Here is an 11,676-nt window from a genome sequence, read left to right as displayed (position 1 = left end):
CAGGCTGGGCTTCCCTGCAGGTGGCCTGGGGAGCCTGTGGGGCCCACGCGCCTCCCCTTCCAGGCACAGCACCAGGCGAGGCTGGGTGGGGACGCCTGGCCCCGCTTGCCAACCCCCCTGAGTCACTGCGTTTCTGACCACGTGATGGCGGCCGAGCTGGCACAGTCGAGGGGATCTTGGACCCTTTCCTGGGCAGTCCACGCCCGAGCTGGCAGTCTCCGCCCCCAGGAAGGAAGGAGCTGGAGACTCACCTGGCCTGCTCCAGGGCGTCCGGGGACACTCCCTCCCTGCCCTGCCCTTGCCGCCCGAGGCCAGCCTCAGCATCCCCCGAGGCTGGGCTTCAGAGATGGTCACCATGGCCAAACGGGTGCAGGGGCCTCACACCATCCTCGAAAAGAAAGGACAAGCACCCCCTGCCCAGGGTCAGGACAGCACTGAGGGGCCAGGCCCTAGCCCCCGGGGAGCTCTGCCGGGGGGTAGGGGGGGGAGATGGAATATTTCAGGTGCTGTTCATGGATCAAAACCTCCTTAAGCACAACCGGCCGGCTGTGGCCTATCTGGGCTTCTGAGAGCCAGCCTGTTCATGGGCTGGACGACTTGGTGGCTCTTCACTGACCGGAACTACAGGTGGCTCTCCAGCCCAGGGCTGTGTCAGAGGAACCTGGCAGAGTCACCAGGAAGCCACCAGCTGACATCAGGACTTGCTGAGACACAGGGTCCTGCGAGGCCAGGGCTGTCGGTCCCGTGAGGGCCTCTGTCCCTGCAGAGGGCTGCACACAGAGGGCCGAGGTCCTGGCGCCCTGACAGCTGGGGCCTGGACGCACCCCTGCCGCGTGCAGGGGTGGCTGCAGCTAGTCCAGGGACGCAGAGGAGGCGGAGGTGCCGGGGAGAACGGCCCCTGAGCGAGGCTGGTGTCTCTGGGGTCCTGGCCGCCTTCCCAGAGCTCCCCAGGCCTGGCATAGTCCTCGGTGACCAGGGGATCTACACAGAGACCTGCGTGGGCTGAAGCAGGCTGTGACTGGGCCCTGGGGGTGACAGCGCAGGCGCCACTCAGAGGCGGCCACGGGGTCAAGGTGGTCTCTGGGCGGCACCAAGGCCGGAATCCCCTGCTGACCCTGCAAGGTAGGGGAATTTCTTGCTGTTCAGTGACCCCAAACGACATAACAAGTCCTTCAAAACATGAGAACAGGCCTGGCGTCGACCTCGGGCCCCGACTCAGTGAGGGTGCCCAGGAAGGTGCCCACGCACGGACGCAGCTCTGAGCCTGTCGACAGCGGCCGCCCAGGCGCCCTTGAGGTCCCCGGGGGCTGAGCGCGGGAGGCCGTCAGGCCAGCCTCTCAGTGGACTCTGCTCCTCGGCGGGGGCGTGTCCCCGGGGCTGTGCCTACCTGGGGATGTTCTCGTCCATGGTGGCGCAGCCGTAGAGGAACACGATGACACCGACCACCGAGGCCGGGATGAGCATCTGGGTGTAGGCGCCCAGCCAGGCGAAGTACAGGCCGATCTTCTCCCCGAAGTACTTCCTGCCCGGAGCAGACAGAGGCAGCAGCTCCTTCTCAGCCCACCCCCCGAAAGAATGCCGGCCTCCCCAGAGCGAAAGCTCTCTTCAGGCCACTTCTCGCCCAGAGGCAGCATGGGGCTGCCTCGGCGGGCATCACCCCGGCGGGGGCGGGGGGGCCTGCTCTCGGTGGGTGTCTCCTGCCTCCTTTGGGCCCTGGGAAGGGGAATTTGTGCTTGTGCAGGCCACACTGGTGGGCACACTGTGTTCCCCAGCCTTGAGCACTGGACGTGGGCCTGGAGGGGAGAAGACCTGCCACACCCACCGCCCCCAGGCTCCTGGTGGCTAAGTCAGTTTCCACAGGCCACACTCTGTCAAGTCCCAACAGGACACGCCGCCTAGGCTCATCGGTCCCTGCCTGCCTTGCAGGGACAAAGGTCCCTGGGCCTCTCACGGATTCTTACAGATGTTGAGGAATGCAGGGAGCCCCAGCCGTGGACCCGCTGGGCCAGGCGTGGCCCTGGGGGCAGCAGAGACTGGATGTGACACAGGACGTCCATCCTCCAGTGGGTAAAGAAGCTGCTGCCCCCGGCGCTGGCTGGGTCACACGCAGAGCCTCCCACGCGCTTCGAGTTCCAACAGGTTCCCAGGTGACTGAATATTCAGAGCGGCTGAGACCACAGGGACTTCCCCCCACTGACATCCAGCCAGCCACCGCTTCCCACAGCCAGGGCCAGGCCCGCGGAGCCCGCTTACCTGACCAGGTCGATGGGCTGGTACTTGTAGAAGACCCCATAGCTCGCCCACTCCTCATACAGGAGCTGCAGGAAGAAGGGGGGGGGCAGGTGAAGCTGGCACCCCAAGGTTGCCTCCCACCGGGTGCTCGGAGCTGCTGGCCTTGGCCCCCGTCACATCACCTCGCGATCAGCACCCACTGAGCACTGGCTGAGCCCGGGTGACGGCGGTGGCGGGGAAGGTGCTCCTGGCAGGCTTTGGCATCCCCCACCTTGCCACCTGACGTGGAAGTGACCCACAGTGCTGGCACCGCGTGGCCTCTCCGCATGGGCTCACCCGTCACGCACCAGACCTTCTCTATAGAAGTCACAAACCCGCCAGGGTTTCGAGCAGAGAAATATCAATGGCAAATTAAAAAAAAAAAAAAAAAAGAAGAAGAAGAAAAACCTCACGGGTGCAAAAATAGCTCAAGGTCTGTCTCCAGAGATGGGCCCTCGATTAACAGAGCGAATTGCGATAAATGAGACGGGCACGCCCTGCCTCCCCCAGGCTCAGGCAGGGACGGTAATGAGCCTGGTGGATTGGAAGCCTCCCGTGCCCAGGGAGGAGGCCCGAGGACAGCGCTGGGAAGGCTGGCCAAGGCCGACTCCCACGGTGTGGGCAGCCCGCGGCCCACCTTCACCCCCGCCCGCGCCAGGCCGCACCCTCCCACTGCAGGGAGCAGAGCGGCTGCCTCTCCCCTCGCTCAGGCCTGTTCCCTAGGCCAAGCCACCTCCCAAACAGAGTCCCAGGCCATGGGACCCTCTGAGCCTCGGTGACTTCTCACGGTCCCTGGAGGGCAGGGACGGGGCGTGAGGTGTGTCCGTGACTGTGTGTCGAGCTCCTGGGTGGGCTGATGTCCTACTGAGAGCCACCTGACAATCGGGGAGGAGGAGACCTCCGTGCCCTGCACCACTCAGCCCCTGCCCACCCGGCCCAGGAAGGCTGCCACACGGCGCTCAGAGCTGCGGGCCTCACCAGTGCCCCAAGGCCAGAGGCCTGGCACTGTGCCCAGCCACCCAGCTGGCAGGAGGGGGTCAGGTGGCTGTGAGGCCTCTGTACCCCACAGCCGTCTTGAGCAGGGCCAGGGGGTAGGTGAGGGCTGGATTCACCACCAGAAATGAACGCTCGGACCCACCGGAAGGGAAGGAGGTCCAGGTGTCTCAGGGGCCACCACGGGCAGCAAGAGGCATCCAGGTCTGTGAAAGGTGTTGGGGACTGTCCCAGGAACCCTCAGAGTCCTCCCACAGTGGGCTGGGACCACCTCTGCCTGCAGCGGGGAGGAGGGCAGGGCTGGGGGCTCTGTGCTGCCCCCACTCCCAGCCTCTTCCTGACATTTAATTAAAAGCTGGAGTGGAGGGGGCTGTCCCGCCCAGATTCTGCCCTGGAGACGTGAAACCACCGTCCCTCTACTAGGGACCGAATGTGTGCCCTCAAATTCACACGTGGACGCGGACCCCCTGGAGACTGTACTTGAGGCTGAGGCTCCCCGAGGCCATCAGGGTGGAGTGAGGACGCAGCCCTGGGGCTGGGACTGGTGCCCTTACCACAAGAGGGACCGACACCAGAGGTCTTTGTGCCACCAGGAGGAGGTGCCACCAGAGGGGCTGGCTGGCTGCAAGCCAGGAAGAGAGAGTCCCCACAGGGAGCCAGCCGAGGGGCAGCACCCTGGCCTCAGACCTCTGGCCTCCAGAACTGAGGCGGTAAGTGCTGGTCAGCTGCCCAGTTGGTGGCTGCGGCTGTGGCATCTCAAGCTGAGAAGTCCTGCCCGCTGACCCAGAGGCCCAGAGCTGATGGCCAAGATTCCTCCAAGCAAGTCTTGGAGAATTAAGTGTGGCCCTCGGGTCAGGGGTCCGGCCTGGGGAGCTGTCCTCCGGGGGGTTTCTCCCCTCTGGGGCTCTGCGGCTCTGAGAAGCACCCAGGAGAACACGGCGCTGGCTCCGTCCAGTCAGTGCGCACTGCTCTGAGAGGCAGGGGCGGGAGCCCCGGGCAGAGCCAGCGTGGTCTTGGGTTCCACAGAGCCCTGCCGTGCACCTCCTGGGCTCTCTAGATGTCAAGACCTGTCAGGGGCATGAACAGGATGCTTCCTCAGGTTCCACGCCCAAAGATCACCAGTGAGGCTGGCCGCTGCCTGGGGGTGAACCTTGTGGCTATCGGGAAGAATCGGGACACGCAGGCATCCCTACCCTGCCCAGCGGTCTGCGGGGAGTCGGAGCCTGCTCTCGTGTGGGGTGTCAGCACCACTGGGCCTGGGAAGCGGGAGGGCCCCTGTGTTGTACAGAAGATGAGGGTGCTGTCCCCGCTCCCAGGTCACTGCAGGAACCAAGGGGCTCAGCACAGAGGCCTGAGGTGCACAAGTGGCCCCCCGTGAGGCACCCTGAGTCGGGCTGTGCAGATGACAAGGGGCGTCCCTGTGCAAGCTGGGACGTAAGCAGGCCACACTGGAGCCAGGCTGGGCCTCTGGGGAGGGAGAATGGCCCTGCTTTACAGCACCGTCCCCTGCAGCCAGGTCACGAGAGTGGGGAAAGAGAGAGGGAGCCAGGGAGATGGACCCACAGAGATGGGGGTGTGGAGAGGAAAAGGGAGGGAGAAGGAGAGTCAGAGAGTCGGGGTAGAGCCACAGGGCACAGAGACCCGGGGCAGGCACAAGCTCTAGGAAGAGAGGCACTTGAGACAGCTGGGGAGGGCGGGCCGTGGGGCCCGCACGGCGCACAGCAGCTCACGGCCATGCTCAGATGGCGGACGGAGCCCCCACCAGCTTCCCACTAGGCCACTAGCCTCCGTGGCCTCTCTTCCTGCCAAGAAGAGAAGTCCTGCTCATCTCCCTGGACGGTCACGGCAAAGGAACCACACAGGGATTTCCCTGTCGCCACTGGAAGGGCGAGGAGGCTCGGCCGTCATCACCAACAGCACGGGAGAAGCTGGCCACGCAGGCTGAGGACCCTCCATCCAGTGACCAGGACCTTCTAGCTGTGGGCCTGAAGGGGTCCTGGCTCCACCCATGGGAATCTCTCTGGCCAGGGCCTCCCTCCTGCGTCCAGAGATGGCCCCTGCACAGCACTGACACAGGCCTGAATTGCTGTGTGTCAATGCCCCTTGCTGGTCCCCTAGGTTTAAGTGGTCCTCATCCCCAGTGAAACAGGGCCCGGACGACAGGCCGAGCCGCCAGCCCAGCCCGGGGTGGAGCGGACCTCGTCCATGGGCCCAGTAAGCCTTCCTAGAGGTGTCAGCCGTCCTCTGCTCCATGGGGCTCCCGCTGGCCTGGCCTTCCGAGTGCTGGCCAGAGGACACCCTTCTGCACATACACACACAGCCTTGGGTGTTCCCTGTGCAACCAGGTTAGTCACACAACAGGAACTTGCGGGAGGCCTGCAGGAAGGTGCACGGCCTGTGGGCCCCACTGTCCACGGCCGGGATCAGGCCCAAGGCTATGACCACCTCGGTGGGGACTTTGCTTAAACATGGCTGCCCCACCCCAGCTTTCCTTCTGTCCTGCAAGATACCTGGGCCCAGGGCTTCTGCAACGCACAGGGCAGTGTGAGTGGAGAAGCTCCAGAGTTTTCAGAGAAAACGCAAAAGACTCAGAACCAAGCCACTTAAAACGGAACCCACAGAGCAAGAGAGGTTCTCCAGGACTCTGAGCTAGGACTCATATGTCCCCCCTCCTTCCCTCCCTCTCACCACCACTACCTGTCTATCACCCACCCATCCCTCCTATCCATCCATCCATGTACCCATCATCTACCCTCCAACCACTTATCCATCCACCCTCCCTCCCTCCCTCCACTCATCCACCTCCATCCATCCATTCATCCACCCATCCATCCATCCACAGTCCATCCACCCTTTATCCATCCATCCACCCACCCATCCGCCCATCCATTCACCTTCTATCAATCCACCCACCCATCCATCCATCCACCCATCCATCCACCCTCTATCCATCCACCCTCTATCCACGCATCCATCCATCCATAGTCCATCCACCCATCCATCCAATCATCCATCCATCCACCCATCCACCACCCTCTATCCATCCTCCCTCTATCCATCCACCCTCTATCCATCTGCTCTCTGTCCATCTGCCCTCTGTCCATCCATCATTCATCCACCCTCCATCACCCACCCTCCATCCATCCACCCATTCACACTCTGATAACCCCATGGGCCAGGCCTTGCACTCTTTGCTGGGACCCAACATCACGGGTGAGGGGACACTCCAGGCAGAGGAAATGTCTGTGCAGGGCAACCTGAGTGTTTCAGCTGGGCCTAGCACGTGATGGAGCCCAGAATCATTTCTGGAGTAGCGCCCTCATGAGCTGCTCCTGGCACTGATGTGGCCATCGGCCACGTGATCTTAGACGAGAAAGTGGCTAGAGCTTGAGGGGGTTGGGGTACAGGAACCTGTGGCCCCAAGGACTGCATTTGGCCAGAAGAGGGTGGCAGGTGTCCACAGAGGAAGCATTTTTGGATGGAAGAAGGGCTCAGCCATGTGGCAGGGGTGCGAGGGAACAGAGGGGGCTGGACTCAGGCCAGTGGGTCAGGGCAGGCCGGTAGAGGGGACGGCGTTCTCCAACGGGATTGGACAGGGGAGTTCTACAAGCCACAGGGTCCCAGACAAATGCCAGATGTTACACTAAAAATAACTCAATATGTCATTTTGTGCTAGATCAGATAGCGTCTTCAGCAAGTTGCCTCAAGTCCCCAAGCCTTAAAACACACAGGGGGGCTGGGGAGCTGAGAGGAGGGACATTCCGTCCATAGAGGTTCCCGGGCCCTGGGGTTTGGGACAATGCCACCATTGTGAGGTTCTCAAGGAAGCATCTCCGCCCACCACCTGCAGAAGGATCAGCAATGGGGGGGGGGGGCAGCAGGTTTGTTTGGGGGATGGAGAGAGGCTGAGGTGGGTGCCAGGGTGAGAGGCTGTGCCAGCCTGGGCGTGGACAGGGGCAGGGGGCAAGGCTTCCTGGGGAGCCTGGGGCAAGGAGCGGAGATCCCCTGCACAGAGAGGGCCTGGAGAGTGGACGGAGGCCCTGGACAGCCACCACAGATGTTGGGTCCCAGAGAGTGCCTCACGGACCACCGGCTCAGCACTGTCTCCACTCAGAAGGGCTGCAGGGAGGTCAGCCTGACACACCAGTGAAGGCTGCCCGGTGGCTCTCGGTATGCTGCAGGGCCTGGCTCTGTGCAGCCGGCCACTCCGCTGCCCACTTATTGGCCCAGGAGAGGCTGGAAGGAGGCCAAATACCTCCACGGCCCGCCCAGGCCATGGCGTCCCTCAGTGGGCAATTCCCCAAGGCTGAGCCCTAACCTGGGCCAGGTGTGGTGACCAGCGGCAGGGGCAGGCTCGGGGGACACCCTTCCTCCCCCACGCTCTCGGCCACCTGCCAAGGAGGGAGGTTACGACTTCTCCAGAAAGTGGGAGGGAGGGAGGGAGGGAGGCGCAGCTTCCGTTGCGGCCAGGCTGGCCGGCTCACCAGGCACACTCGAGGGGCCCCTGAGGCCTGCGTGTCACGTGGTCCCCCACCTCCCTGGTCCCACACAGCCCTCCCAATGCCGGAGCCCTCGGCCCCGACAGCCGCTGTCCGCCACGCTCTGCCTCGACTCACTTTTCGGTCATTCAGCTGGACGTTGTCCCCTTCATAGTCCCCCTGGAAGAGAGAGGAGGGAGTCTCACCACGCAGCACAGACTGAGGTCACACTTGCCAAATTTCAAAACAGAAACTCCGGCGACCCTCGCCGACACCCGTGGAGGGCGTCCTGGGCGGTGTCCCTCTGCGGGAAGGAGTGCAGCCGGCCAGCCGCCACCACCAGGACCCCGCGAGCGTCCCCGAGGGCAGCACTGGACCCATGTCCCTGCCTTGGACCTGGCAGCACAAGAGAACGGGGGCTCTGGGGACAGAGAACGGCCTCAACAGGTGAATGTGTCCTGCCTGCTGGAAGACCCCCTTCCTCTCCCGCCACCCCAGGGGGACAAGTGACATGTGCCCGTCACCTAGACCAGGGAGCCCAGCACGCCCATTTCACAGAGGGAAACACGGAGGCTCCCAGAGGTAACCTGCCGCTCCTGAGGGCCACCAGGGGTCACCTGGGACTCACATCCAGGCCTCCAATTCTGGGAAGAGAAGGTCTAGAAGTCAAGAGTGAGCCCCAAGGTCAACGGCTGAGCCCCAAGGTCAACGGCTGAGCCCCAAGGTCAGCGGCTGATACCGTAGCTAAGGGGAGCAAGCGGGAGGCCCTGGGCGGCTGGGGGTGCGGCCAGCCTCCTGTCCCTCCCTTACCAGCCACCGTCACGACCTCAGCCACCCCTGGCCCCGCACTCCGCCCCTCCTGGCCACTCCTCCCTGGGCGTCTCCCGGCCTCCTCTCCATGAATGAGCCGGCCACGGGGTTCCAGGAGAGCCTCGTGTTCACCAGAGACCCGTGCTGTGACCTCCAGGCAGGCAGCTGCCAACCAGGAAGGAAGCCAAAGCCACCAAGCAGCCAACGTAAATGTCAGCGTCCCTGGGTCCAGTGACACACTCGGTTACAGGAGACTTCCCCCGGGTCCCTGGACCCGGTGACTGTCACTCAGCGCCAGCCCCGCACCTGGCTGAACTGCCTGGGAACAGCCCAGCCCCTGCGGGAGAGTCCACGGAGCCAGTGGATGAGTGGGCCACACAGGGAGCCCGGCAGAGCGGCGAGGACACTGTGGGCAGGCCCAGAGGCAGCGAGCCAGCCCCCAGGTGGGACAACTTCCTGGGGAGGCAGAAGGATCTAGAAACCACAAGCCAGGCCCGAGCTGGCTTCCCTTCCTGACGCCAGCCTGAGCATCCCGTCCACGCTCTGCCTAAGGGCGGGGGTCTACGTGGCTCAGTGCAGGACGAGTGGCCTCCCCAGAGGAGGCCAGCCTTGGAGCTGACGGGAGGGCGCCTCCAGTCGTAGGGAACGTTCCTTATTGCCTAAGGAGACTGGGGCCACGGCCCGGAGCTTCCTGGCTGTGGGCCCCTGGCAGGTTCCTGGGCGTGGCGAGCCTCAGTTTCCCTGTCTGCAGAGTGGGTCAGGCCCCACCAGTGGTGTCCTATGTCTGGGTGTGATGTGACAGTGACTGCAAGCAGGGGCTCCTTGTCCCCATGTGGGCTTGGAGGTGCTCTCTGAGGGCTGGCATCTGTCAAGAGGCCTGGTGGCCCAAGCCTTGTGCAGTTCTTGAAGACTGCAGATGGGATCCGTCCCCAGGGCAAGCGCAGGACTGAAGACCAGAGAGATGGGCCACTTAGCCTCCAGCGAAGGAAGAGGGCAGGGTACTTCCCGGGGACACAGTAGCAAAGTGACAGCCACAAAGGCTTTTGTCCCCATGTCACCCAGAGCAGCTGTGTGTCCTCGAGCAAATTGCTAGACCTCACTGAGTCTGTCTACAACAGATCAGAGGAGATAAAGTCCCTGCTCCCCACAGTAGTTCTCAGAAATGTCGCTCTCTCCCCTTTCCTTTTTAAAGACTTGGGGTTTATGCAAAGCAGGCAGGAGGCCTGGGCATTCAGCTCCCGTGTCCCGGCTTCTGGCCAGGGCTGACCAGCTGAAAGGCCGAGGGGCTGGCCTGGCAGGGCTGCATCCCATAGGCCAGCTGGACCCTGCAGAACATGGGGCTGACCAGCTGAACAGGACCCCACCTGGGTCCGTGAGGTCTGAGCCCTGCCCTCAGAACCTCTGAAGCCTTCACCAAGGCAGCCCGACTCAGCCAATCCAAAGCCACACCACGTTTACTGAGCACTTACTCAGTGCTGTGTGCTGAGGCTTCATGAGTCAGGAACACAACAAAGTGGCCAGGCAATGGTGTCTTTGTGGGACAAGGGGCATCAGAAGCCCAGGGGGAGGAAGAAATCAGCCGTGCCAGGAAAAAAGAAAAGGGAGGCTTGGTGTGGACCTTCTGTCTGCTGTGGAGCGGAGCAGGGAAAGGCATGGCATGTAGGTGGAACAGCATGTGCAAAGGCATAAGGTGGGGAGCTGGGTCAGGGGCCCCAGGTCCTGGCCTGCAGTGCAGAGCAGGGCCTGGGGGGGGGGCATGGGCAACAGGTCAGCCAAGTGTCTCTCCTGCCCTGACCCATCCGCTGGGCCTGCTGTCCTGCACTATTCTGGCACCTGTGGGGTCCCAGCTGGTGTCTCATCCTCAAAGCCCTCTTATACCTGTCTGTTCTGATGCCCACTGTGCCCTGGCCACCAGACCTCAAGGCTCTTGGACACCTCGGGGCCGACCTCACTCAAGGCCAATGAGAGTGAGTGGCCAGGACGGGGATCCGGCCTCCTGACTCCCAGGCCCATCCTCCTTTCTCCTGCTTCTGGGCTCTGGGCCTCACCCTGGGAACGTTCAGAGATCCTCTGCCTGGGGTTCCCACACTGCTCGGGCCCCACGGCCTGATCCCAGCGCCCTGTTGAACTCCAGCCCCGTTTCCATAGAGACAACAAGCCGACGACCATCTCTCTCCACCCCAAGCCACGGTCACGGCTATATTTATCGGGGGATACCAGTGGGATTTGGAGATTTGGCCCAGGAAGCCGGCCACCTCCTCTGCAGAAATAGATACAGAGCTCTGGTCACCGCGGGAGCCCTGGCAGGGGCGGGTGGGGGCCGGAGCCAGGGAAGACGTTCTGCGGGCCGAGTGGCTGCCAGGAGCAGGTACAGCCCGCACAGCCTCGGCCACAGATGCCCTCCGGGGGGACTGTTCTGCTGGAGGAGATGCCCAGTGTGTGACTGCTGGCTCCCAAGGGGAACAGGGCAGGCCTGTGTGCAGCTGACATTTATGGAGGGAGCCAAGCAGGAAGCCGTGACCACAGGATAATTGGCGCTCCCTGGGGCGCGGCCCTCTGGGACTGGGGAGCGAATGACGCAGGGACCGACCGCGTGTCAAGGGTACTCACGTCGTGCAGCGGGTACGCGGCCGAGTACACGCCGTTGGCCAGCAGGCTGGTGATGCCTTAAAAACAGAGCAGAGCGAGGTCACGGGTCAGGCAGGCCCCCTCCCACGTCTGCGCAGCCAGAGCGGTCCCAGGGCCCACTCGGCCATGCGGAGCTTTCTCGAAGCCAAATGCACCCGGCTGCGCAGCCCGGCCGCGTCCTGGGCTCTCCCCCAGGTGGCCGCGGTGGCCGGCTGCCTGTCCACGTGGCCGTGGTAACGACATGCTCGATTGGCGGGACCAGGAAGGCAGAGGAAGCCCCACGAGGAAGCTCGTCTGGGAAGAGGAGGCGCCAGCAGCCCCCCACTCGGCTCAGGCACCCCCAGACCTGCCGCTCACCGCGCCCCCGGCGGATGGAGGGCAAGCCCGCAGACGGGAAAGGTGGCTGGACGGCTAGAGAAGCTGAATCACGGGCCACGGTGGAGCGATTGATGGTGTCCGAAACACACATACAATCTGGAGTCTGGCGGAGGCTGAT

The 11,676-nt window shown here is 63.4% G+C and overlaps 1 protein-coding gene across 2 annotated transcripts in view; it reads right to left on the bottom strand.

The window, feature by feature from the left end:
- Ano1 (anoctamin 1) overlaps positions 1-11,676 on the bottom strand; it is an 80,085-nt gene that overhangs the window by 44,095 nt on the left and 24,314 nt on the right. For both annotated transcript variants that reach the window (XM_077108948.1, XM_077108949.1), the window contains exons 7-10: positions 11,163-11,218; positions 7,881-7,922; positions 2,254-2,318; positions 1,388-1,522 (exon numbers count right to left, since the gene is read on the bottom strand). In XM_077108948.1, the coding sequence (XP_076965063.1) occupies positions 1,388-1,522; positions 2,254-2,318; positions 7,881-7,922; positions 11,163-11,218 (298 nt within the window). The remainder of the gene's footprint in view (positions 1-1,387; positions 1,523-2,253; positions 2,319-7,880; positions 7,923-11,162; positions 11,219-11,676) is intronic.

The sequence above is a fragment of the Callospermophilus lateralis genome, chromosome 2 (assembly GCF_048772815.1).
Source record: "Callospermophilus lateralis isolate mCalLat2 chromosome 2, mCalLat2.hap1, whole genome shotgun sequence".
Classification (NCBI taxonomy): Eukaryota; Metazoa; Chordata; class Mammalia; order Rodentia; family Sciuridae; genus Callospermophilus; species Callospermophilus lateralis.
Note: the sequence above shows the minus strand (reverse complement) of the source record. Positions and strands in the feature narration are given on the sequence as shown.